General features: G+C 40.1%; 2 protein-coding genes across 3 annotated transcripts in view; one reads left to right on the forward strand and one right to left on the reverse strand.

Annotated features, from left to right (window-relative positions):
- Positions 1 to 10443: 10443 nt before the first annotated feature.
- On the reverse strand, positions 10444 to 16360 carry adcyap1b (adenylate cyclase activating polypeptide 1b). 2 transcript variants are annotated; one of them, XM_084912754.1, is made up of 5 exons: positions 16185 to 16360; positions 15828 to 15932; positions 14728 to 14862; positions 14189 to 14293; positions 10444 to 13577 (listed from the first exon to the last, which is right to left on the reverse strand). In XM_084912754.1, exons 1-5 carry the CDS (start codon positions 16187 to 16189, stop codon positions 13394 to 13396), a joined length of 534 nt encoding a protein of 177 aa, XP_084768880.1. In that variant the 5' UTR covers positions 16190 to 16360; the 3' UTR covers positions 10444 to 13393. The 2 variants fall into 2 exon arrangements, with proteins under 2 accessions (XP_084768880.1, XP_084768881.1); XM_084912755.1 differs by lacking the exon at positions 14189 to 14293.
- A 6112-nt stretch (positions 16361 to 22472) lies between these two features.
- yes1 (YES proto-oncogene 1, Src family tyrosine kinase) overlaps positions 22473 to 23981 on the forward strand; it is a 33152-nt gene continuing 31643 nt past the window's right edge. Inside the window, exon 1 of the mRNA XM_084913451.1 lies at positions 22473 to 22878. The gene's annotated coding sequence lies outside the window, so the exon portion shown is untranslated. The remainder of the gene's footprint in view (positions 22879 to 23981) is intronic.

Below are 23981 nucleotides of genomic sequence, written 5' to 3' on the forward strand. Positions count from 1 at the left end.
TTTGTGATGGACACCTCTGAGACTCGAGTGAGTGACAGCTGTTTCTCAGTACGTGTCTGTTTACTGTGCAATCAGCTGCCCGGGGGGGGTTGGCACAAAAAGCTTAATCACAGATGTGATGTCATGAGCATGTGCCCTTCGGTGTATCATTAACTAATGATGTAGGAAGAATCGGCACAGGATAGACTTTTTAAAGAACTGCATAAAATGTCATTCTTTTAAAAAAAAAAAAAAAAAAAAAATCCTTTTTTGAATATAAAAGCAACTTTTTCATTCTTTAAAGAAATTCATAAATATTCAAAACACAGCCTCTAAAAATAAACTCATTAAGCTGCGTTGTTTTTCTGTAGCCCACTGAACACTGAATTATAATGGTTTCTGAAAATAGATGTGTACTGTAATAGAGCCTTGATTTTAGCGACTTTACTGATACCAGTTGTGGAGAGTTAAAACAAAACTGATGATATTATATTGATTATTTATTTGTATACACATATAAAACATATATAGACATGTGGTTATGCCTATACATGGTTATAAATGGGGTCTAAAGTCTGAATATATGTTTGCTTTGCTGTAATATACTACATATATTTTGTGTTCAGTAATCCATGATTGTGTCCAATATTTGCTCATTTAGAATGAGGTATTTCAAAACAGTCTGAACTCAGCTTGTAGTCACAGATGCAAAGGCATCCTCGTGATTTGATTTCTTACTATAGATGAACAAAGGAACCTTAAATTGATCTGGAATGAGTTCACAGATTCACTCTGGTTCCGCAGTATTTCTATACACTGTAATAATAATAAAGAAAAATATTATTTAAGTGTATACTAATAATAAAAGACAGCTGCAAGTATCTCCGGTTTGAGATATTATGTATCTGAACCATCTAAACACCCCATTTGTAAAGCAGCGGTTGATTACACTCATTGCTTCACACCGTGGGAAAACCTTAAAATTGGGAAGCTAATGGGTCATTAAGAGATTTAAACATTTTACTGCCTCATTTTCAATATTTATAGCCTTTGTTTACTGTTTTGTTTTTTGTTTTTTACATTATTTTCCTGTTTCGGAAGACTTTATTGTTTTAGCTGTTGTCATTTAACACTTATCACACAGTCATTTAAGTATATCATACACTAGCAAAATGTATGTGATTATTTGAATCTGTTCAACACTTAATTTGGACAAAGATGTAACATCGTAGATCCGGTCATTATGTAGCTTCTCATTTTTAAGTTTCTTCTCATCTGTGTTTTTTTTTTTTTTTACCTGACTTTTCCAACTTTGTTGAAAACTGTGATGTTAACCTCCAAGGTTTGGTGAGCATCTAATATTTGCTGAATGGCTTCACTAAATATTGATGCTGATTTTCCATTTTCATCAAGCACAAATAGCATCATTTTCACATGAAATAAACACTCATGAGCTCTCACTGGAAGAAAAGCATCTGAAAGCGTGGTGTGATCATTGCTGAGAAATATTTGACCAATCCACACAGGTCTTATGCAGGACTGACTGGGTTGTTGACCTTGACTCGGTCGATTATTGGTAGACTTAAGCAGCCCTGGCCCAAGTTTAATCCGGCTACTTATTTTTTGCGGTGAAAGAAAACCTGAAAATGCCTTTATTTCATCTTTGTGTCTTATGTTTCCACTCTTCTTAAGACCAGTCAATGAAATTATTTCTAAGTGATTATCTGCAGTCTGTTTGTTTGTATTTGGAGACGTCTTTGGTGCTTAGCAGTCATTGCCATGTTGTTTTCACTGCATTTCTCAGTAATCACTGTGCCAGCATGATGATGTCACTGGACTTGCAGCAGCTGCCAAACCTCCAAACAAACAGGCATGAGCTGTCCTACTGCAACTACAAATAACAGAAGGGATGAAATTAACACAGTGCCTCAGTGACCATGTCTGAAGAGACAAAAATATCTGCGACATGTTAAGGAAGAATGATTCCATGTCAAAAATGCTGCTTTCCATTGATTTGAGTTTGAAGCAGGCAGCTGGACAATTTTCCAAACCTTTTACATTGTTATTATTTTGCACCAAGTCTCATCTCTTTTCATTTCACACATGTTAATTTACCACAACAGTGTGTCATTACATTTTTGTCTTTTCTCTCTCTTATTCGGTGTTTTGTCCTGTCTGTCTATTCTCTCTTTATTCCTTTTCTCTTTCCCCCATATGACTGCCCCTCCTTCAACCTGGCTCTGCTGGACGTTTCTTTCTGTTGAATGGGAATATTTCCTTTGCACCATCACAAAGCTCTTGTTCATAGGGCGTGGCTTGATTTTCCAGGTTTCTTTAAGAATACTGTAATATCTTTACTCTGTAAAGTGCCCTGAGGCGACTGTTGTTGTGATTTGCACAATATAAATAAACCTAAACTGAAGTGAACTGAAAAGCTGTTGATACAACTTCTTATATTCTGTCAGAGAAGACAAAAGACTTTGTGTTTTCAGCAGAAAATCTAAAAAGATTTACCTCGGAAATTCTGCAGTTCATTCCAAGCCAGAGGCAGCATTAAGATTCAGTGTCAGTCTTCCTTTAGATTAAGTTTCACCAGGTGGAAATGCTCCAATGTCAGTGTTCCCTGTTTCCATTAAAAAAGTTTTGGGGGAAAGTTCCAGAAATAAGTCACCACTACTGCTCGAACGAACAGAACAAATTTTCTCAGCCAGCTAACTTTGGCATTATTGTAAAATTTAACAAGTTGCACCAACTGCGGCAAACTAACCATCACAAATTTAACATGAAACCAAAGCAGGTATAATAAGATAAGATTGCCATCCATGTGCAATACTGTGCACACCTCATTTCTTAATGTTTTGCCTCCAAGGAGTGTTTGTTGACTGAACAGAAAGACTGAACATAAATGACTGAATGACGGGAAACGCACACAAGGAGTTGACAACAATGAGACAAGGAACTGACAGAAACTGGACTGGTAAATGAGAATTGGAAACAGCTGAGAACACAGCTGGAATGAATCTAACTAATGGAACAGAGGAAGTAAAACAAAACATAATGCACATAAACAACAGGTTATCACAATAAAGCAGGAAACATACATAGGAAACTAAACAGTGTCCATACTGAAAACACTAGGTCAACAACCCAGGTACCTTGACAGTACCTGACCATTTTCAGAGGAACAGTTGTTTGTTTGTTGAGCCAGTTAACACTAACCAATGAATCCTTCAAGCATAAATATGGCACCAAACTTACAGAATGAACCCGTGTTGGGTTTAACAACAGTTTGTGGAAATGGTGGAGAAGTCTACAGCTTCTTAGGAGTGGAGATACAGATGTCACTTTTATTTTTATTGCACAAAAGAAGAAGATTACAATGGTGAAATGCAAACTGTGTCCAGGACAAAAACAACTGCAACAGCTGATACACAACTTCAGCTCTCTGCAAGCATCTGCATAGCAAAGTGATGTTAAAGCTGTATGCTGACCCCAGCCCAGCAGCCAGAGCCTCTACTTCAGTGGATAGTGAAAGCAATGAGAGTGAGCAGTAAGGCTTGCAGGACTATAGCCTCCTTTTTTCCGCCTGTACATGTTTGTACTGTATAACTACTTTGGTGATGCTTGGAAATCTGTTTTTAACTTTGCTTTGTGTTGTTAGTTTTGTGTTCATACGTGAAAAACTAAAAGAAAGTTGTGTGTGTCCTCATCAGGATAGGGATTCATTTTGGTGTGTGGGACTGTAGTCTCAGGTCATTTTATGGAGTAATGCAAAAGTAATGCAGTGATCTGTCAATCTATGGATGCACACAGCAGAGAGTTTAACAAAGAACTCATTTTAATTTGTATCTTTTTTGAACAGGGCACTTTCTTTAGCTGAAACTACAAAAACAATTATCCAACTATATCTGGCCTTATAGTAGATTCATGCTTCAAGAAGCCATTCTTCAAGGAGAAAAGGCTGAGTTATGCCATACTACCCAAGAACTCGTGTTAAAATCAAATGGAACAGGTCTAATGGACACAAATTTGTCATTTTTAGTGTATATGTTCATCAATATGTAAGGGAGAGAAACAGGTTCTGTCATGATTTGGGCAGCATTTCAGCCAGTGGTGTTGGAGATCTTGTCAGATCGATGGCATTATAATTGCAGAAAAGTACGGTCATTTTTGAGTCACACGCAATACCATCTGGAAACCTTGTAATAGGCAACAGCTTAATTTTTCAACATGACAATGACCCCAAACACACTGCCAATGCAGTAGAACCATAACTGGATAGAAAAACACACAATGCGGCACTATCAGTCATGGATTGGCCTCCCCAGAGCCCAGACCTCAACATTATTGAAGCAGTGTGGAATTATCTTTACAGAGAATGGACCAAAAGGCAGCCAAGATCCAAAGAAGAGCTTTGAATGTCCTTCAAGAAGCCTGAAGAACTATTCCTGAAGACTACTTAAAGTCCGCTCATCTAAAAAAGTTCAGGCTGTGTTTAAAAATTTGGCCCACTGTCTAATGTCATCAGTCCAGCTATCAAGTTATCCGTGCTGCTGTAGACAGTGTTGCTAAACCTTGCCACCACAGTAACGGTTTGTAAATGGCGGAACAGGCATTGTTGTCGTTTGTAGGTCTGCGATTGTGTAACAAAGTATGAAATGCAAATGACATGGATATCTGCCTTAGGAACATTAATGTTTCAGCAGTGTGTCAATCATTGTAACAAATGTTCCCTGATGGGAAGAGCTGTGTAGGAGGGCAACCCTTCCAACAAACGGAAGAGGAAAAAAAAAGAAGAAGCGAGAAATGGTGGGATGCGCAAGCACAGTCTGTTTTTCTACTACACGATTTGGATGCTTTACCCGGGGAGCACAGGATGCTGTTCACAGGTGTGAATGAAGAACCTGGTTGGTTGCCTCGCCTCCCTATGTTTCCCACTTACACTTCTCTCCTTATAACACAGCTTCACTTTTTATAGAGCTGCCACAGACAATTCCCAAAGAGTTGTGTGTTTCTCTGTGACAGGCATTTCCTTTTGTTTTGAATACGTGTGAAAAAGATGGGAAAAGCCTGCTTTGTGCCTCTGCCTCTCAAAGCGAACACTTACCTTTTTGGTGTGCGTGTAAGGATTGGGGTAAAGCAATCTCTAGGATCTCTATATGTGAACCCTTGGAAGCATGAGAAGTTTGTAAGACTGGAAGAAAAGGAGAAGATGCATTTTAGAAAGGCAGAAAAGGAAACTCTTCCTATTATAATCAAAAGATGTTGAAATAACACAGGTTTCTTGAATCTTTTGTGATGTAAACTGGAGAAAGGGGACTTTGCAATTTCTCTTTTCTCCAGCAACTTTTTCTTCAAACATTTGTTGTTTTCTTTGTCCACAAAACTTGTTTTTGTCAGGAGTCATGCATTCAAAAGCAGTACTGTTCCATCTGTCTGTATTCTACAGTCACCTCAAATATTTTGCCTATTTATTAAAGCATTTCCCAACCCTCACAGACACACACGCTCATATTGCGTTCATTAAAAGGAAAGAAGAAAGATAACATAACCACAAGCTGCGTGTCAGTGTGAAAATTTGACTCTCATGAGCACATAACCCATGAAGCCTGAGCCTGACAAGCGTCTCTCTCTGCTCTCCACTGTTCTCCATTCATTAACACTCATCTCATTCAGGAAATCTCTCACAACTTTAGAGACGTGAGGGTGAATGATGTGGAAAGGGGTGCAGCAGTGGGTGTCTGTAGGGGGAAGGAGTAATAGGCTGTCTTCCTCCTTCATTTTAGAGGCAGGTGAAAGAGATGGGGAGGAGAATTAAAAGAGCATGAACATATTTCTTCTCGCAAATCTCACACTGAGTCTTCGCACCTAACTTCACCAGCAGTGATCCATTATTCAGTGTTTGCACAGCCTCGCCCTAAACCAGAATGGGCACAGCGAATGTACGAGCTGCAAGAAAAATTAAAGGCGAAAAAGACGGTCAGGCTGCAAGATGCTGGTTTGTTTGCATCCCGCTGAACCTTTAAGGTCTGCGTGCGTAAGGTTTAGATATTGTCGTTCGTGACCCTGTTTCTTCTCTTCAAGAGCCAAAAATGTTCTTTGAGTTTGACGTATTAGCATAACAAAACGTCCCAGTACCTCTCCCACTCCCCAGGAAGTTCAAATGCAACCCACCCTGCCACTACCACTGCTACCAGCAGAAATGTTGAGAAGCACATGGGACAAAACAGCTCTTAGATCAAGTCTTTTGGAGAACCAAGCTGGGATCAGACAGCTTTAAAGAAAATTGTTTGATGTTGAACAACGCAGAGCCATGGGGTTTGGGGAACTTTTTTTTACAGTTAAATAGCAGCGACTAATGGGAATATAGGGAGTTCTGGGAATAAGCCAATTAAAATGTGTGTTAACAAATTAGGGTTTTCACTGGCATGTTGGACTCGCATGTGAGAGACAGTGTGCAAATAGTCTTTAACTGAGGGTCCAATTTGCAAACTATTCATTATTTTCTATTTATTATGTTTGAGCCTACACTTAGATCAATGGGTGTATGTATTGGCCTCCACAGACAAGATTATTGTCTGCACAGTCCCAGACCTTCTGGCAAACGCTTTGTCTTATTAAGTAAATCCACATCTATGTAGACTAGACCCAAGCATAACAAACACCCAGCTTTATAACACCTGAAGCATCTACAAATGGAAGACTTGATATGGCTGTTTGATTTCTTCTTCAGAACTGCTCCAGTCAATATGTTTATATTGACTGGATCAAATTACTGTGTGATATGAAAGGACATACTTGTACAGACGGTTCATCCATTTCCTGCAGCTCCGCAGAGGGTTTTAAAGTTCTACTGCTTATTGTTCAGATTTTTAGTTCGAGTGCAGCAACAACTTCACTTTCAGCCACAAAAGCAAGATGTTTTTCAGAGGAATGGGCAACCAGAGCGCTTAAGACAAAGATGTAGACAAACAAAGAAAGAAAACAAAAAAAGAAAGAAAAAATCAGAAGCTGAAAGGGTCTGAACTACACTTGGAGAGGTGGATGGAGACATAACTACACATCTGAGATCTGCTGCATATCTACAGGATATGCAAATAGGCAACTGTTTGCTAGCATAGAAGCTGTATAAGTTTATAATATCTTGTTTTTCTAGCCTTTCGTGCTAGCCTCAAGGTGTCTAGAGATGATTCATTTTTTCACAGATGTGTTCTCTGTTCTCTAAATAGGTTAGAATGTGTAATTTTTATTCATGACTTTTAATTATTTTCTTTTTGTTTATAGCAGGCGTATTGCTAAATGCACCATTCTTTAGTCATTTCATTAGTAGTCATCAGCAACAATGTAACCTCTTAAGAGCTTGAAAAATAGAAATCAATTGGACTTCTTCAAGTTTGTGATGAAGTTTCATGTGCTTCACATCCAAGACGAAACTTCAGTTGACCTATGTCCAAAGAGGTAGGTCTTTTGACCTTTGCATGTGTGTCACATGATCCAGTCTTTGGAGGTTAAAAGACAACAGTTGCCTTCTTTTTTTCAAGCTCTGAAGATTACTGTGAACTGAATGACTGAGGACCTGCACAGACAGTTACAATGTAACCTGTATCCTGTGTCCATTCTATTTTATTGGTACTTTGCACATTATGTTTTACATTACTGTACATTTTACTTTGCTTTCATTTTAATTTTTTTCTATTTTGTTGTTAACTGCTTTTCATTTCCCCTAATCTGAATCTTTTCTCACTTTTTTTTTTTTACCATGTATGAACTGATTTTATTATAGCTTCATTCATCATTTGTTCTGCCATTTTTAAAACTCCTAACTCCTAACTTGGCGACTGTTGGAATAACCACTACACGTGCTATTTTGAGCTTATTTTTATAAAGTCGGGTTGTTGTTTTTTCAAGGTGCACTCATGTTCAAGCTTAGCTTGGAGACGTGTACATTTAGTAAAGTAGCTGAGAAAATGATGGTTGAGGTGATTTTCTTTCCAGGCCAAATACCCTCATAATAAATGATGGATAGTTCTGGTCACCCATGATTACTCAAGCAGCACAGGTAAAGTGTTTCCTTCTAAGCCAGAAGCAACTCTTGATCAGTGGTCCATGTCTACAAACCCTCGCCCACATCTCCTATTTTCTCCCTCCCTGTCTTTGCTGTCTCTCTCTCTCTAACACGTTGCTCCCAGAGGGGTTGATGTTCACCACAGTGTGCCGCCTGCTCAATGGTAGATGTGACAGAGCCCGCCACAAGAAGGGATTTAAGGGAGAGGAGGATTGAGGGATTCGTGGCTGCCACAATCAAGAGTTTCATAGCAGGCATGACTAGACTGCCCCCCCACTCCGCTCAAACCTGGCCACTGAATGATTCATGGGGTAAAATGCGAGGGGGTGGAGTGGGTGGGAGGGTGATTGCATCACTGCTGTGTCTGGGCCTTTCTTGTACTCCTAACCCTGACATGCAAGAGAGATGTTACGGAAGAAGGAGGGGGCAGTGTTTGCACTTGAGATAAATAAACACACAAACACACACACACAAAAGTATTGTGAAGGGAAGGAAATGTTAATCATACACACAATAGAGCAGTGGTGCTCATTCACACACACATACACACTTCTGGCTTCACATGCTCATCAAAACATGGTGACAAAGAAAGATGGGTGTGGCCATGTGGGACTGGGAGAGGTGTGGGTATCCCCACTGGAAAAGCCCTGAACAAAACCTCTCCTTCCCCCTCTAACACTCCATACGTGATTAAGACGTGTCTGGAGGCAGAGAGCTGACTATTAAAAGCCGTGTTTGATTCCAAACTGTTTATTGAGGGAGTTAGACTCTAAATTTAGGAGCTCTTTCCATTTTCCCCCAAGAGAACGAAACAAAACAAAGAACCCAGAGAGACAACTCCTGCGAAAAAATCAGTTGTGGAACAGCTCAAAGATGCTAATACAGATTTAAGACGTAGAGTGCAGAGAGGAGAGATGATGCGGCACTATGAGGAGGGAGGAGCCATCTTTTATTGATTCAGGCATTAATGTACATTATGTACAAATTGGTCAAGGGTGTCCCCTTATGTGGAAGCTGTGCAAACAAATTGATGCATTTGTCTCAATATCCACTTGTGGGGGTGAATATCAAATCCAATTTATTTATGAATACATTTTTTGGTCCGTTTCACCTGCCTCATTTGCTCCATACAGAACAAGTCTTGCAGTCTCTGCTTGCCAGGTGGAGCGAAGCTGCTTTTCACTTTGACAGCAGAAGAGCAAAGGGGTAGAGGGGGTATAAATAAAGACCGGAGACAGCATTTATATCACACAGGTAGGTTTAGCACAAAAAAAAGGCCCCTGACAACCAACAATCTGTCAGCCTTTTCTTAGCAACAGGGCAACTCCCATGAATTGGTGTCTTCGGGGAAGAAACAGAGATGCGCGTCTCCGAATGAGTGTGTGGCAGTTTCTCATGGCTAACTCACTTTGTTGAATTTCATTAATCATATTTAATACCTGTGCTCCTCTGTGGCAGTGGCTGTTGGTGTTATTACTGTGTCTCTGATAGACACACATTGTGCATCTGTTTCTTCTGTTCAACAGGCAGCGTGTGCACAAAAAATGTAAGGTGTGATGCAGAACCCCATTCCAATGCAGAGCCCGCTCAAGGTCTGCCTGTGCAGTGCACACAAATAGCCCAAAACACTCAGACATGCACACAAACGTACACAGTCTCCGTCTTTGTCTCGCTCCTTTTTTCCACACATACAAACACACTTGACACATGCGTATACATAACCGTGTCCCTTTGTGGACCGTTGCCATGCAACATTTCTCTGATTGGGTTAGTTGAGCTCTGGTGCATGTGCACTCACAGACACATACACACACACATACTCCTGCTGGCTTATGAGTATCAGATCACACACATAATCCTTTGCCACACCCATCCTCCTCGTCTCCCACAGGACACAGCTGCACTTCCAAGGCCAAGGATGGAGTGAGGAGAAACACAAGGCAGTCCAGGAGGAGAGAAGCCCTGTGTGGGGCTCCACAGCTTCTCTTGATGAGCTCCTCAGAGATGTTTGATGGTTCTTCAGTTTGAATTGCAGGTTCATTTATTTGTGCATATTCAACCTTTTTCCTTTGCTCAACTTGAAATGCAAAAACACATCTGTGATTTCTCTTTTGACGCATTGCAAACGTGTCTTTTAAAAGTTAGACCATCTTCACACAATGCAGTTCTGCTGTGCAACTTTATGTTTGTTACAGGAGGAGATCTGTGCTCATGGAAATAGGTGGTTCTTCATGTAAGCTCAACATTCATAAGCGGGCAGTAAACTGCAAACAAAATATATATTCTAGTCAGCATGTGTGATGTAACTTTGGCTCTGCTGCACTTTCTTTGTTCAAAAGACACGTCTCCTCGAAAAACAAAGTGATGTATTTCAAAGATTAGACATTGATTAGAAAATGTTGTTGTTTACAAAAATTTATTCATACAAATCTTACAACACTTTCATAACAATGACAAACGTAAAACCCCATATAAGGACTCCTGTGTGTATAATGATGTCACTTGTACTAAGGTTCACTTTTAAAACACATTGTTTTCAGATAGATAAGAGATTAAACATTGAAGTAAGGCGTTGGGCGCTTTCAGAAATATCAACAACAGGCATTTTCTATGATCTGAACAACATCTCTATTATATTCTCAAACCCTTTTAAATCTAGATAGTGATGCACAAAGTTGTAATATGTAGGGGATATTTTCTCATTGATAAATTACTGACCCAAAATAATCGACAACACGTCATAATCAACGAACACTGGTCATTGTCTACTGTTCTCACAGACACTGAACACCCCATGCACACACACACACACACAAACAAGCAGACACACACGCATACATCGCCTGCTCCACCGACATACACATTCTATTCACTTTTTTAATATACTTTATACTCAACAAATCATTGCCATGCTTTAAAAGAAAGCCTAATTCTACTACTCTTGGGGCAGACTAAGCCGAGCGATTAAACAGAGGAAAAGGAAGTTTTAATGTAAGCTAATGGACTGCAGCATTGTAGGGCCACTAAAATTGCCATCTGTCACTTGTGGTGAATATTCTTTTTAGTATTTTTTTTTTTTGTATTTTTTTATGTTTTTCTCACGTCGAAGCAAGGCACCAAAAGCCAAAAGCTGTTTCCACCTCCGCATGCATGTTCAGTCACTCGTCCACACAAACAAACATTAAATGCACACACGCTCACAGATAAACGCAATATGCACATACGCACTCACGCAAAGCCTGTACGATGGAGCCAAATTGAAGAAGGAGTGTGTTGATAGTTTCTATGGGGGAACACAGGCCACTGATTAGATTGCAGGGGTGCATAAAGCTGCATTTGCATAATGTTGAATAAATACATGAGATATCTCTCTAATAAAAGTCATAGGGAATATCCCTCTGCTGTAGGGCTGAATTTCATACACCTCTGTTCTGCTGGTCTCATCCACCTTGACTCACATACTCTTAAACCTTCTTATGAAACCAAAGTGAAGGGAATTCAATGTCTGACATTTTTTTTATCAGACTCATTGACCCTGATCTCACTTCAGCAGGTGAGCAGAGGCAGTGGTGCCATCACTTGTTTTGTTTGTTTGTTTGTTTCTGTATTGACGTGTGACAAACCTCCTCTGGCTCGTGGGTGCTGTAACCTGTGTCTTATGCAACAGGCTACTTTGCTTGCCTTTCCTCTCTCATTCTCTCTCTCTCTCTTTCACACACACACACAAACACACACCGTCTCTTTTTCCACTGCCTTTTCTTCGACTCCACACACACATCTCTTTATCAGCTAACACTCTTCACCTGCTTCCTCACATACTCTAACACAGATCAGCTTTACAGCGAAACTAGAGCATTAACATCAAACCAGAAACTTGGCATGGCAATCTAGAAGCAAAAGAACTTGAACTACTACTACAACCAAGACAAAGGCAATCAGCATATAAGGGAGGTGAGGGGGGTCCAGTGTCTTGTTCTATGATATCCACAATGACAGCAGCAGGACAGGTAAAAATAAAATCAACAAGTCAGTGCAGTACCAGTTTCTACCACTTCTAGCCCTCTTTCTTCACATTTCTGTCACAAAACATCTGAAAGGGGGGGGGCTGAAAGAGGCTTAGCACAGCTCATCTCCTACACAGCAACAAAAGCACAATCGCATGCAGTTTGTAAGTGAAAATTAGCACGGTGTCAGTTTTCACATGCACCATTAAATCAGAAATAAGAGTCCAGTATCTCTAACCCCAACTCAGACGCTACCTTCCCTCTCCTCCTCTTTTGTCAAACTGCATCACTTTCTGCTCCTTCTGAGTCCTTTCTGAATATTTCTGAGCTCTGTCAAAATACAATCAACAGTTTAAGCATTTTTTTTCCTTTCTCTTCTCCATTTAATCCTGTTGACTGAACAGAGACAACACTGAGATGACTATGTGCTCTGTGTAATTTTTATACTGTACACAATACACATATGTGAAACATTCCTTAGACAGTTGTATCGAGCATAATTTATCTCCCACTGTATATGACTCTCGAGGCGAGTGAGCAAGCAGTGTTTTCTGCATACTGTTAACAGCAACTCGAGTGCTTCCTTTCTCTTTAGTAAAGGCATCAGTGCCCTTGCAAAAGCCTGCAATGAAATTGGAAAGAAGGTTGAATTTTTACCAGCACTTACATTGACTGAACGTGTAAGTCAATCGGTTAACCATCAAATGAGAGGCTGTGGAACAAAAGCCGTCTGAATTCCCCTTGGAGGGGCAGCAAGCTATACAAACCCACAGAGCTCCCATTAAGGGAGCGTGGAGAAGCGTGGACAAGGGCAACATCTATCATTTAGGATAAGCCGGATATGCCTCACATAGCATGCTCACTGCTTCTTTGGGCCTGTTTGGAAAACAAACAACACTAAAAAAATAGAACGTTGGTTACAAAAATAAGTATAACATTCAATACTTTGATTGTCTTTTTAAAATCTATTTATTTTCTGCATATGTAGATGACTTTTAAAGATTTCAAGCGCATAATGTTGAAGGTGCACAATTATCTCTTTTTTTTACTGGTTTCTTCTTCTTCTTCTTTTTTTTATCATTTTGTTTTGTTTTCAACATCGTAAACATGAAAATAAAATATTGGTCCACAAAGTATAACTGTGCGGTATCAAGTGCTTTTGTACAAAAAGAAAAAAAAACGATATTATTATTAAAATATTCATTTTAATGGCTTTACTTCATACATAAATACATGTTGAAAGAACACAGGCGCAATCCACTGGTTGGTCAGATATATCTGAATGACTTCGATTTAACGACTGGATGTATATACACAGGAGGGCAGTTTGAGCGCCTTAACAGCGCTACAAATAGGCAAGCCGGCGTCCTTTGTTCCTAACTCTCTGTCTGTACCTTCTACCCAGAACCGCTGCCAGGTATTTCTGCACGGCCATCTGCTTTCTATAGCGACTGTAGCTGTCAGTGAAGATCCCATCTGAGTGTCTTTTGGATAAGGGCTCTGATTCTTCCTCCATGCTGTTGTCGTCACTGAAAAAATACAGAAGATAAATAAAACAACAGTGAGATTAGTTAAAGCTGTGAGGTCTTGACTGGTTTGTGCTCTTTTTGATGTGGCATTTCAACTTTGATCATCTCTTCATCTGGCCAGTAGTCATTAATAATGCATTTATGGGCCTTTATTTTTTATTTTTTATTTTTTACGTTAAAAAATATATATGTGAGGAAAGATTTTGTGATTTAAGCGTTTTGGAAAGGTTATCAAATATTAATTTACATTACATATTCTGACGCTTGCTTTTTTCTCCCCCCCACCACCCATTAATGTTTGTAAAAGCAAAATCAATTGATAGGTAAGACAAGGGCTACAAATAGCGCTGTATTTCAGTATCTTATTCTTAAAGAACATAAATCGTGGATGCAATGTCACGCCACATCAAAATAGGAGCAAAACGGTGGAATGAAAATGTCCAGACGTTATATAGAGGGGTAGCATTTTTTAAGAAGAAGAAATAAACCACACACGCACGTAAAATGACAGACAGTGACACAGCAGCCTGAACTTGAGCAGCGCAGAAACATAAAAAAAAATAAAATAAAAATGATGACTGCAGGTGAACGCTAATAAGAAATGCCCTTACCCTGCACGAATTGTCATCAGAGAATGCAGATAATGTCTCGCTGTTAACTGACCCAGGATCTCCCTCAAGGCTCTATCTAATTCTTCCTCAGCATGCCTTTCTGGTCTGAGATGATAAAACGCCAAAACACATAGATCGTCAGTGACTAAAATAAAAATAAATAAATTAAAACAAAATTAAAAATATATATATATTAAAAAGCGCGGACAAAATGATCAAAAGTAGCCTAAAATGTTCCCGCCCACTCGCATGTCCAATATCACGTCAAGTGCAATAAATAAATAAGAAAAAAGAAAGAAAGAAAAAAAGGGATTACAGGCTATCCTTTACGAATCTGCCGACCTTTTTTTTTTTTTAATCTTGATTATCAACTGCAGGGAATCAACATTTTAGGCTACTCGGTATGAAAATAAGACAGGACAAATAACATGAGAAACTCTGGGAAAAATAAAGCAAGCAAACATTATAGCAAACAGCAACAAAGTCATTAAATTGGAATCCAGCCCAAGGCTTTGGCTGTGAAACGAAGGCGCATTTACCTCTTCTCCTGTGGGTAGTATAGGGTGTATGCGTCGTCGTTTAAGGATGGCGGGCTTCGTATAGCAATCTGATCACTATCAAAACCCATGTCGGATAACGAATTCCCGTCCTCATCGAATGCGTCGTTTTCAAGTCTGCAAAAAGAAAGAACATTCATCACAATTTTGATCAATGCACACGTGTGGACGCAGGAGTGAAAGGATGCCAAATGTCTGTATCTGCCTTTAAAAACAGCGGGCGGTTAAATGCAATGGAAAAGGGTGAAAACGGGGGGGAAATAGGCTTTTTAGAGTAAATAAATAAATAAAAATAAGCCAGAAAACGAATAATTTAAATTTGGCGAAAATAATGACTTGAATTTTATTAAATGCATCCTGCTGTATTGTTTTCTTTCTTTGAATATGTTTTTCTTTCTGGAAGAAATCGGGTTTTTTTAATATATATATTCCACTTGATGCTGCCGGCTCCAACCTTATTAATTATTTAAAACTCGAAACAATAGGTGTGAAAATGATCACATTTAGTGTAGGCGTGGAGCTCAAAAATATTAAAAAGAATTCAGAAAATACCTTTTTTATATATTCATTTATTTATAATTTGATCAACGAGAACCACGCCCAAATAATGGATATGCTTTTCCCGAAGAAGGAAAAAAAGAAGAAGAAGACTAAATCTTAAATGGATAAAGCTCTCCTATTCGTTTTGCCTCGCCTCTCCTTGGTGACGCCAGTCCACCGTCATCCCGAGGGCTATCCATTGCATCGACTGCATTCTCATTTTTAATAAGGGGAGTTCCGTGAACCGTCCCACCGGACAGATACTCCTGTGCAATTTCCATACTCATTTTCCACACCAGCCTTGCATTTGATTGTTTAAAAGCCTGCATGTCCTTCTGTTATCATGCTTAACTGGGAGATTCTAAAACTTGCGCGCGGAGTTTCTGCGCAATTGCGCGCATTTATTTGAAATAACGTGAACAAACCTCTTTTTCGTTGATTGCAACAAACGTAACAGCAACATTAAATGAAACGTGTTGCTGAGGAGCATTTCAAATAGAACATAAAGGACAACGATAACAACCCAGAAACCAGAAACCTACCTAATCTTGGGGTAACTTAGTCCAAGAGGTGTGCAGAAGACGCTGTAGTGCATAAAGATCCCGTAGATGAGCAAGATTAAAGTCGCTTTACTCGAACTGGCCATGCTGTTAGGAAATGAGAAACAGACACAACATTAAACAGAGCAGTTACCTGACAATAAAGAAGCTTTTTCTTTGTTGTATCAAAATCACAAGGCGGTGCTACTTTATCACCACTGATAAAACTAAAAAGCTGGTTCGAACATGAACCTGTTTGAATTAACTGGATAAAGATAGCGTCCACTGGCTTATACCAAAAAAGGATAATTAAAAACGAGGGGTGGGAAGAAAAAACTGGATATTTTGTGTTTTATTCACCTCATCTTGTAAAAGTTACACTGCGGTAATGACACCAAATCCTCTATGTTCAGCGTCAAAGTAGCTAAAAAATTGCAGATCTCCACGCAGTTCACAAAAAGGGAAAAATTTCCATTACTTTATCTCGCTCTGGAGCATAAATTTCTCCGAGTTGTAAGACAGTCCGCAGATAAAGCACATACCTATAGCAGGAAAGCAGAGAGGAGGCTGTGCTGTAGGTTGTGATCCGGGCGCGGTTGTGGCAGTGCGTGTCTGCGTGTGTGTGAGAGAGAGAGAGAGAGAAAGAAAGAGAGAGACGGTATCTTTCTCACGGCACTTCTTCCCTGGCTGAAGCGCCTCCGTCGTCTCCTTATGTTCCTCTCAGTGCTGCCTATCTCACTTTTATACCCAATTAATAGGACTCAACCGGTCGCAAAGCCAAACAAAAACTCGGTGGGAGAGTGCGCTGTCTGCGCGTCTACATATCGTTGCTCTAAACTTTTGTCCTGTGCTGTGATTGCCTTGGATTTTTATCCATGTATCGCAAGCCTTGCCCCCCTCCTCCTCCTCCTCCTCGTCCTCCTCCTCCCTCCAATAAGTCACATTAAGGATGCTATAGACGTCATCAAGTCTTCCTCCCGGAATATAATAGTACAGTTCCTTCCTCATCGATGCATCCGTCAGACTCACCCCCACCTCCCTCCGAAGATGGAAGTTTACTTTCAAACTTTCTTCTTTTTTTAAAAAAAAAGAGAGAGAGAGAGAGAAAGAGAGAGAGAGAGACCCTTGTGAATGCATACATGAAATCATCAGGTTTTGATGTGACGCCCAATACAGCTCAGTTCGTCAACGCCTTAACCACTACATGCTTTTCTTGTTTTGTTTTTTTTCTTCTTTTTTTAAAATATAAAATAAATAAATAAAACTCTCACGTCACCAATAGGTTAATTACGCTTTAGTGATTGTCCCTGATCTGGGAAGTGGTGCTGGTGGTTTCAAATGACTTGATGGTTTTGATGGAGGGTGATCAGGCTTCCGATGACCAAGTCCAAGGCCCCTGGGGAGTCAGGAGCTGTCCAGTGCTGAAATGACTCGTCTCAAATTGCGGCTTTCAGACTTTACATTCACTTTTCTTTTTGTTCTAATCGTTTACAATAATTGCTCACTGGATGTCGAGGGGTGGCTTTAATGGCCGTGCAATGAGAACGCTAAGGTCTAAACCTAACCTCTGGATTGTTGAAATAAACGAGGCACATAATCGGATTTGAACAAGGGCTGGTGACGCAGGATGCTGGTTCTGAGAGTCTGCGTGGCCGAATAAACGATCCACGTTTTCCCAGCATTGTTCTCAAATTATCTATGTCATTACAATCTGCTGATTGATGTGTTTAAAAGAAAAACGACGACGCAATGCTTTTTATATAGAACATGTGTCAAATAACCAAGAAGAAGGCCTAATCCTCTCCACCCATAGTGGACTGGTGACGTCTAATTTCGAGCTCGTGGAGAGTAAGTCGAACCTCTCTGTATCTGCAGCTTCTGAGCAATTTGCTCTTTATTGTTTGTTCTAATGCCGCAGTCAGATGATTGGAGCAAAACTTGGCATTCTTTTTTACTCCATACATGAGACTTTTCATTTTGGAGGTTCGGAGGCCGGTCTAGCAAACTTGAATATTTTTCGTGGGGACTGGTAATATTCGCCAAATGGAGGGGTCAGGAGACGCTTAGGTTTAACTATGCACCCCCACTGAATCAGATCTATAGCTCACCAACCAATTGAAGAGTTTGCCAAAGAGGGGAGACGGAGACATTCACGTCAGCGTTTTGTTTACGCTGACGCAATATGACGAAAAGAGCCAGTCACTGCGGGAGGGGGGCTATCTAGAACCTCTCCTTTATTCATATGAAGAGAACAACTTAAAGCCCATGCGTTTCAACTGGCGCAGACTGCTAATATTAGGCCGGGTACAGCAGGTAGCATGCAGCTCCGTAGCCTGAGCAAACGGCGCCATCATGAGGACAGAGGACAAACACGCTGAGCCATTCTGCCGAGGTTTAGTCATCATCACAGAAGCACACAGAAGGAAAGAAAGAAGGGAGAAGTGGAGCAAATCCTCACACCAGTAATTCCTCTTCATAAAGTGTCACCTTGTTAGTGAAACAGCTTAACTGAAAGCTTCATTTAAAATTCGTGTGATTTCGGCATGACATTACAACTGTGAGGGTTATTTTGCATTTAAAACACAGACGCGTAAAATGGAGCTACTCCAGCGTGGCCTTGAATGTCACTGCATGTGTTTAGTGAAGGCTCATAAAGGCCAGTTTCCCTATATAGCTGACCCATAATTGAAGTACCTCCAAACTCTTGCAGGCTCTTTTTTTCGAACTGGAACCTCTGTGAGTTGCTAAACATCGGCCATCAGAATCAGAAACACACAACACCACAGAGAGATCAGAGATAAGGAAAAGGGATATATGTTCAACAGCTTTTCTACAGATTTCTGTCCGATTTGTTATCTGTGGAAGAGTTAAAGTGCCCAAATTCAGATTTCCCTTCAGTCCATGTTTATCTGTTACATAATGCAATGCAGTAATAATAATAACAGTTTATGTGCTTTATCAAATAAAACCAAATTCAATGATTCAGTGATCTCAAAAGCCATATTTGACAAAAGACCATAGAAACAGACCAGCCTATGGAAACACGTCTTCTTTTTTTAAAAAAGTCTGTAGACAAGTGTGAACTGAGGAGACCAGTTGCTGGTCTTTGGGGAGAGAAATGTTCCATTCTTGTCTGCTATAGGATTCTAGTTACTCAACAGTCTTTGTCATATTTGTTTCATTAATTTTTTCGGTTGGTGAAAGGGTCTCCGCGGGATTCTTTTCTAATAGAGCCAGGTTTAGCATTCTCTTACTGAAGGCTTTCCCGGGTAAACATGTCATCTGGATGGAAGCACATGTTGCTCTAAAAGCTGCATATACCTTTCAGCATTGATGTGCTGCACACATCTGGTCTTTCCAGCTGTGAAAGCTGCCAATTACACAGACGCTAATGAACCCCCATACTATCAGAGACACAGGTTCAAATTTTACATTTCAGTTCATCTGAACACAGAACAGATTTCCACTTTTGCCTCAGTACATTTTAAATTAGCTTTGGTCCAAAGGAGAAGACGGTAGCACAAGCTTATGTTTATGTTTATTTAAAGAGATCATGTCTATTAATTAACATGAGAACTTAAATTCATCATGTAAATATGCCAGATTAGCCACACAGGCTAATTTTCATCGGCATATGGCTTCTTTTTTGCATAGAAATGCTACTTTCGACTGCTCCCTCACTCACAAGGGGTCACAGGTAGCTTTGCTTGTTTGATTTCATAGATTCTTGCACTAGATTACCTTCCTAACCCAAATGGTTTTATGTCTCTCTGAAAATAACAGGTATTTAATATTGATTTTCAACCCCTTGCACACAGAGATTTCTTCAAATTCTCATGTTTTGATTATGTTATTTGTTGTAGATATATAGATATTCACAATCTTCAAATTTTTACATTGAAGAACATAAACTTGAAATTGCTCCACAATTTGTAGACACTGTTTTGTTGAAAACTGGTGATCTTCCATCTGTCCTTTCTTCTGAGAAACTCTGTCTCTAAGAGGTTCTTTTTATACCCAGTCATGTTTCCTGTCCAATCACAGCTCATATCCGATCATACTGCCAACCTCTTGTTAATCAACCTAATTAGTAGCAAAATGTTGCTCCACGTGTTTCTTTTTAGTTCCACTTTTTGTTGCCCTGTCCCAACTGTTTTAATGTGTGTTTCTGCCATGAAATAAAAATGAGCTAATATTTATCATGAAGTAGTAAAACATCTCAGCTCAGTTTTCTATGGTGAATAAAATATGGGTATATGAGATTTGCAAATGATTGCATTCTCGTTTTATTCACAATATCCACCTTTTTTGGAATTGGGGCAGTACTGAACTACTACCACAATACTACTGCTATTTATAATAATAATAATAATAATAATAATAATAATAATAATAATAATAAGAAGAAGAAGAAGAAGAAGAAGAAGGGTGAGGTGAGGTGGTCAAGATTATCTATGATGGATAATGGTATATTGCTCAGTTGCCTCTCCACAACAGCTTCAAACTTCCTAATCAGGTCATTTGGACTATAGCTGCCACTAGTGCAAATGCTACTCCCCCATATAATGACCTGATTACAAAAATAAGAGGAAGGCTTTCTTAAGGACATTTTGAAATGCTATTAATCTTGCATCTCCTTGCAAGCCATGCACGGCCCATTGGCTGATACCCCTAAATCAGGAGGTCAGCAATTAATGGAGGGCACCACCAATAAGCTCATAAAGAGATCAAATTAACACTGAGCAGAACTGAGTGTAGCTTATTGGTGCAGCCCTCCTCCACAGTCCCAGTTTCTTATGTGACCCTTAGGGAAAATTAATTGCACACCGCTGCCCTGAATGGAATTTAACCAACGTGTTTGAGCAACAGTTGTGTTTATTTCCACCCCAATAACTGGTTCGCATGATATTTAATCTGAGCATGGATGTTTACTGTAAATATTGTCCTTTTTTGTCCTGTCTGTCCCCTCACCCACAGCTGGTGACGACAGATGGCTGCCCCTTTCGGAACCTGGTTCTGCCCGAGCTTTCTCCCTGTTAAAAGGGAGTTTTTCCCTCCCACTGTCGCTAAGCGCTTGCTCCATTGGGGGGAGGGGGTCTGATTGGTGGATGGTGGAGTTTTTTCTGTATTGCTGTAAGGTCTTTACCTTAAAATATAACGTGCTTTGAGATGACCGTTGTTGTGATTTGATGCTATATAAATCAAATTGAATTAAATGGAATTGAATTATTTAACTTTAAAGGCTAACCGATAATAAAATATAATATTAAATCTGACCGATGAAAAAAACAAAATGTAGATATCGAGCAGTGGAAATCATTGCATGATGACAAACAGTGACCGTGGAAACTCTGAGAATCCTTGCTCGTATGCATCCGAAGTGTTTTGCAGAGGGAGCCACTTTCCAGGAAAAAAGCATCTGGGGGACATGCTGTGGCGCCTGCGCACTGTGTAGTTAGAGTCAGTAGGGGTCAGCAAATCACTTGAAAATTGTTTCATCCCTTTACAGACACACTCCCGCTGTGTCTGTAGTCAGCTTTTGGTTAGGTGTTCAAGATGAAAGCCCAACATTAGCTTCCCCCTCCCGCTCTCTTTCCTTATCTCATTAAATTTTTTGAAATTATTTTAAATATGATTTTTTTAAACTACCGCCTCTGTGTAAGTTTAGAAATCTTATGGAAACAATGAATATTTTAATAAGTGTTTTACACACTATGATTTTCCACTCTGTGCTTCGCAGACAGCCTCGCTGGAACACGCAGTCTTTTACACCTATTGTTAACTCAAGTATCTGCGTGAACACACCTCTTTTAACCGTTTGTAACATCCAGATGGCGCTAAATGCCTGCGCAATATGAACAAAGTTCAGAGGTGAACACCACGATGCGACTGCGCTTTATTTTTATGGCCAAATAATACATCTTTAAAAAAAAAGAAAAAAAACGAATGAATGGAGATTGTTGGAGAGCATAACTGAAAACGCTTTAGCTGTCCGGGCAGATGGTGGGCTTTCTCCTTTACAGGGATGTCGGCCATATTGGGCACACGGGAAAACCGTTCAATAGGACACAATGATACCTTCAGGTTCTATCGGAAATAATAAAACGTCGACATGAGCAGGCGTGGGCTAGATAAAAGTTTGATTTGTCTTTTTTAATGACCAAATAATTGAATTATTCAGATTAAAAGACTCTTTATCTTGTTGCAGTACAAAATATACCACGGAGTAAGATATCCGTTACACATGAGTAGTTTACTGACAGATCGATCTAGACAAAAGTAATTACTTTCCATCCTCGGTGTGGTTATTTGCTGTATTTCTGTGAGCAAGCTAAAAATCTTTGGGTTTCGTACAGTCTAACAATTAGAAGAAGCAATTTGGTGATATCACATTTTTAAAGAAACAAAGGGCAAACATTCAGAAAAATAATGGTCAGATTAATAATAATAATTATTATTATTATAACATAAGCGTCTTCAATCCAAATTATAGTATACACACACAAACAAACCGTGCTATTATATATATAGTAACACTGGATAAGAATGGATATTTATATTATGCTGCCTCTCAAACTGGAGGTCTGATTGGCGTTTGAAGTTGGGATTTGCCGATGTTCGAGTCTAATCTGAGCAAGTGAAGGCAGCATGATTCCTTCTTTGGCCTCGTCTGTTCCTCGGTCCTAGTCCGGCTATTGTTGTGTGTCTTTCAGGGCAACCCTGACCTATCGGCAGGCGGTGATTTCTGATATTTTAAACTGCTTTGCTCAGCGACTCCACCGCCATATTAAGTAGTCTTTGTCAGCTGGCGGCGTGTCCTCGCTTTGAGGGAATAATAATTAAAAAAAAAAAGGATCCCAGTGAAGGGCTCAGTGCTCGTGAAGTAGTTAATCGGTATGGGACAGACGGAAGACTGAGATTCCACGTTAGTAGAGTCTGCTTGTGTCGCCCGTTTCCACTTAAGGTTGTCGACGTAAAATTGAAAACGCTGGGGGGAAAAAGGCTCACAGGACGCATGTAGCCGACCCACCACACTGCTACGGTCGCTTTTGAGGTAAGAAACGCTCGCCAACAACTCACATTTTACGTTGGAAGTCGATTCAGCAGGGCCTCGTTGTGTTTGTGACACTTGGAGAAAGTTGGGAAGGGACCAGAGGAGTTTCCTCGCTGTGTTACATTGTAGTAATAGCATGTTTCATTATTAATCCGCGTTTAAGACCCCGGTTGGGGGGGGGGGGGGGGGGTCGGTCCTGTGTTGGAGAGGACAGCTGTTTGGAAAGGCTCCAAAACCGTCCTGGGACAAGACGAGAGCAGAGTTGTAGCTATGATGAGAGGTATTATTTATTCATTTACATCTTGTAAATCTTTATTTCAACTACATATTTTGGTTCTTTTCATACAATAAAAGTTTACCACCCTGTCCCTATCTCTGTGCCTCACCCAGTCTCCCTCTCCACACATGCATCAGCTGCTTTAGGCCTCAGCTGTGATAGGCCTTTTAATGCAAGGCACTCATCAGATTTTTCTAAATGGCAACATTAATTACATGTTGCCAGTGTTTTGATGCCAACTTTGCTCTTGCGTGCTTTTATTGTGATAGTGCAGCTCTGTTCCTCAGACTTATACACACGTGTGTAAGATTTTCAGGCATGCTGCTGTGTTGGATTGTGTATGTATCCTAACATTTACTGCCCCTGACTCTGCATGTGTCTCTCGGTGTGCTTATATACTCTGGTGCCACGGTAATCCCTCTGTTAGTACAGCCCCAGTTGGCTGGACAGTTGTGTCTCCTTCTCACACAGACACAAACACACACATATACACACACAGCTGGAATGGAGAGGGCAGTTGGTAGAGGAGTGAGGAGCACTAACAGGTGGTGTTGGCTGCGGTCCAGGAGCTTGAATTTTAACTGGGTTGAAGGATCCTTGCATACTCTTTGAGTGTCCTCATGGCACGAATGAGACTCTACACTGTCATTAAAGTTTGCTGATTAGAAGCCTCCAGTCTTTTGTGCCACAAGTGGAAAGGCTGAAGTCGTAAGGCAGCTCCACACATGTTGGCAATCTGAACAAATGTTTGGATTTTTGGTGAAAAATAAAAAAATAAAAGAGGAGAATTCACCGTGGGCAGAGGGAACAAGAAGAGCTCTTCTTT

Source organism: Perissodus microlepis, chromosome 18 (genome assembly GCF_051167445.1).
Source record: "Perissodus microlepis isolate ML-2025 ecotype Zambia chromosome 18, ASM5116744v1, whole genome shotgun sequence".
Taxonomy (NCBI): Eukaryota; Metazoa; Chordata; class Actinopteri; order Cichliformes; family Cichlidae; genus Perissodus; species Perissodus microlepis.

Coding starts and splice junctions, on each gene's coding strand:
- adcyap1b (XM_084912754.1), bottom strand. Junction 14,294..14,727: donor TACTACCCACAGGAGAAGAG/GTAAATGCGCCT, acceptor TTATCATCTCAG/ACCAGAAAGGCATGCTGAGG. Junction 13,578..14,188: donor CTGATGACAATTCGTGCAGG/GTAAGGGCATTT, acceptor GTATTTTTTCAG/TGACGACAACAGCATGGAGG.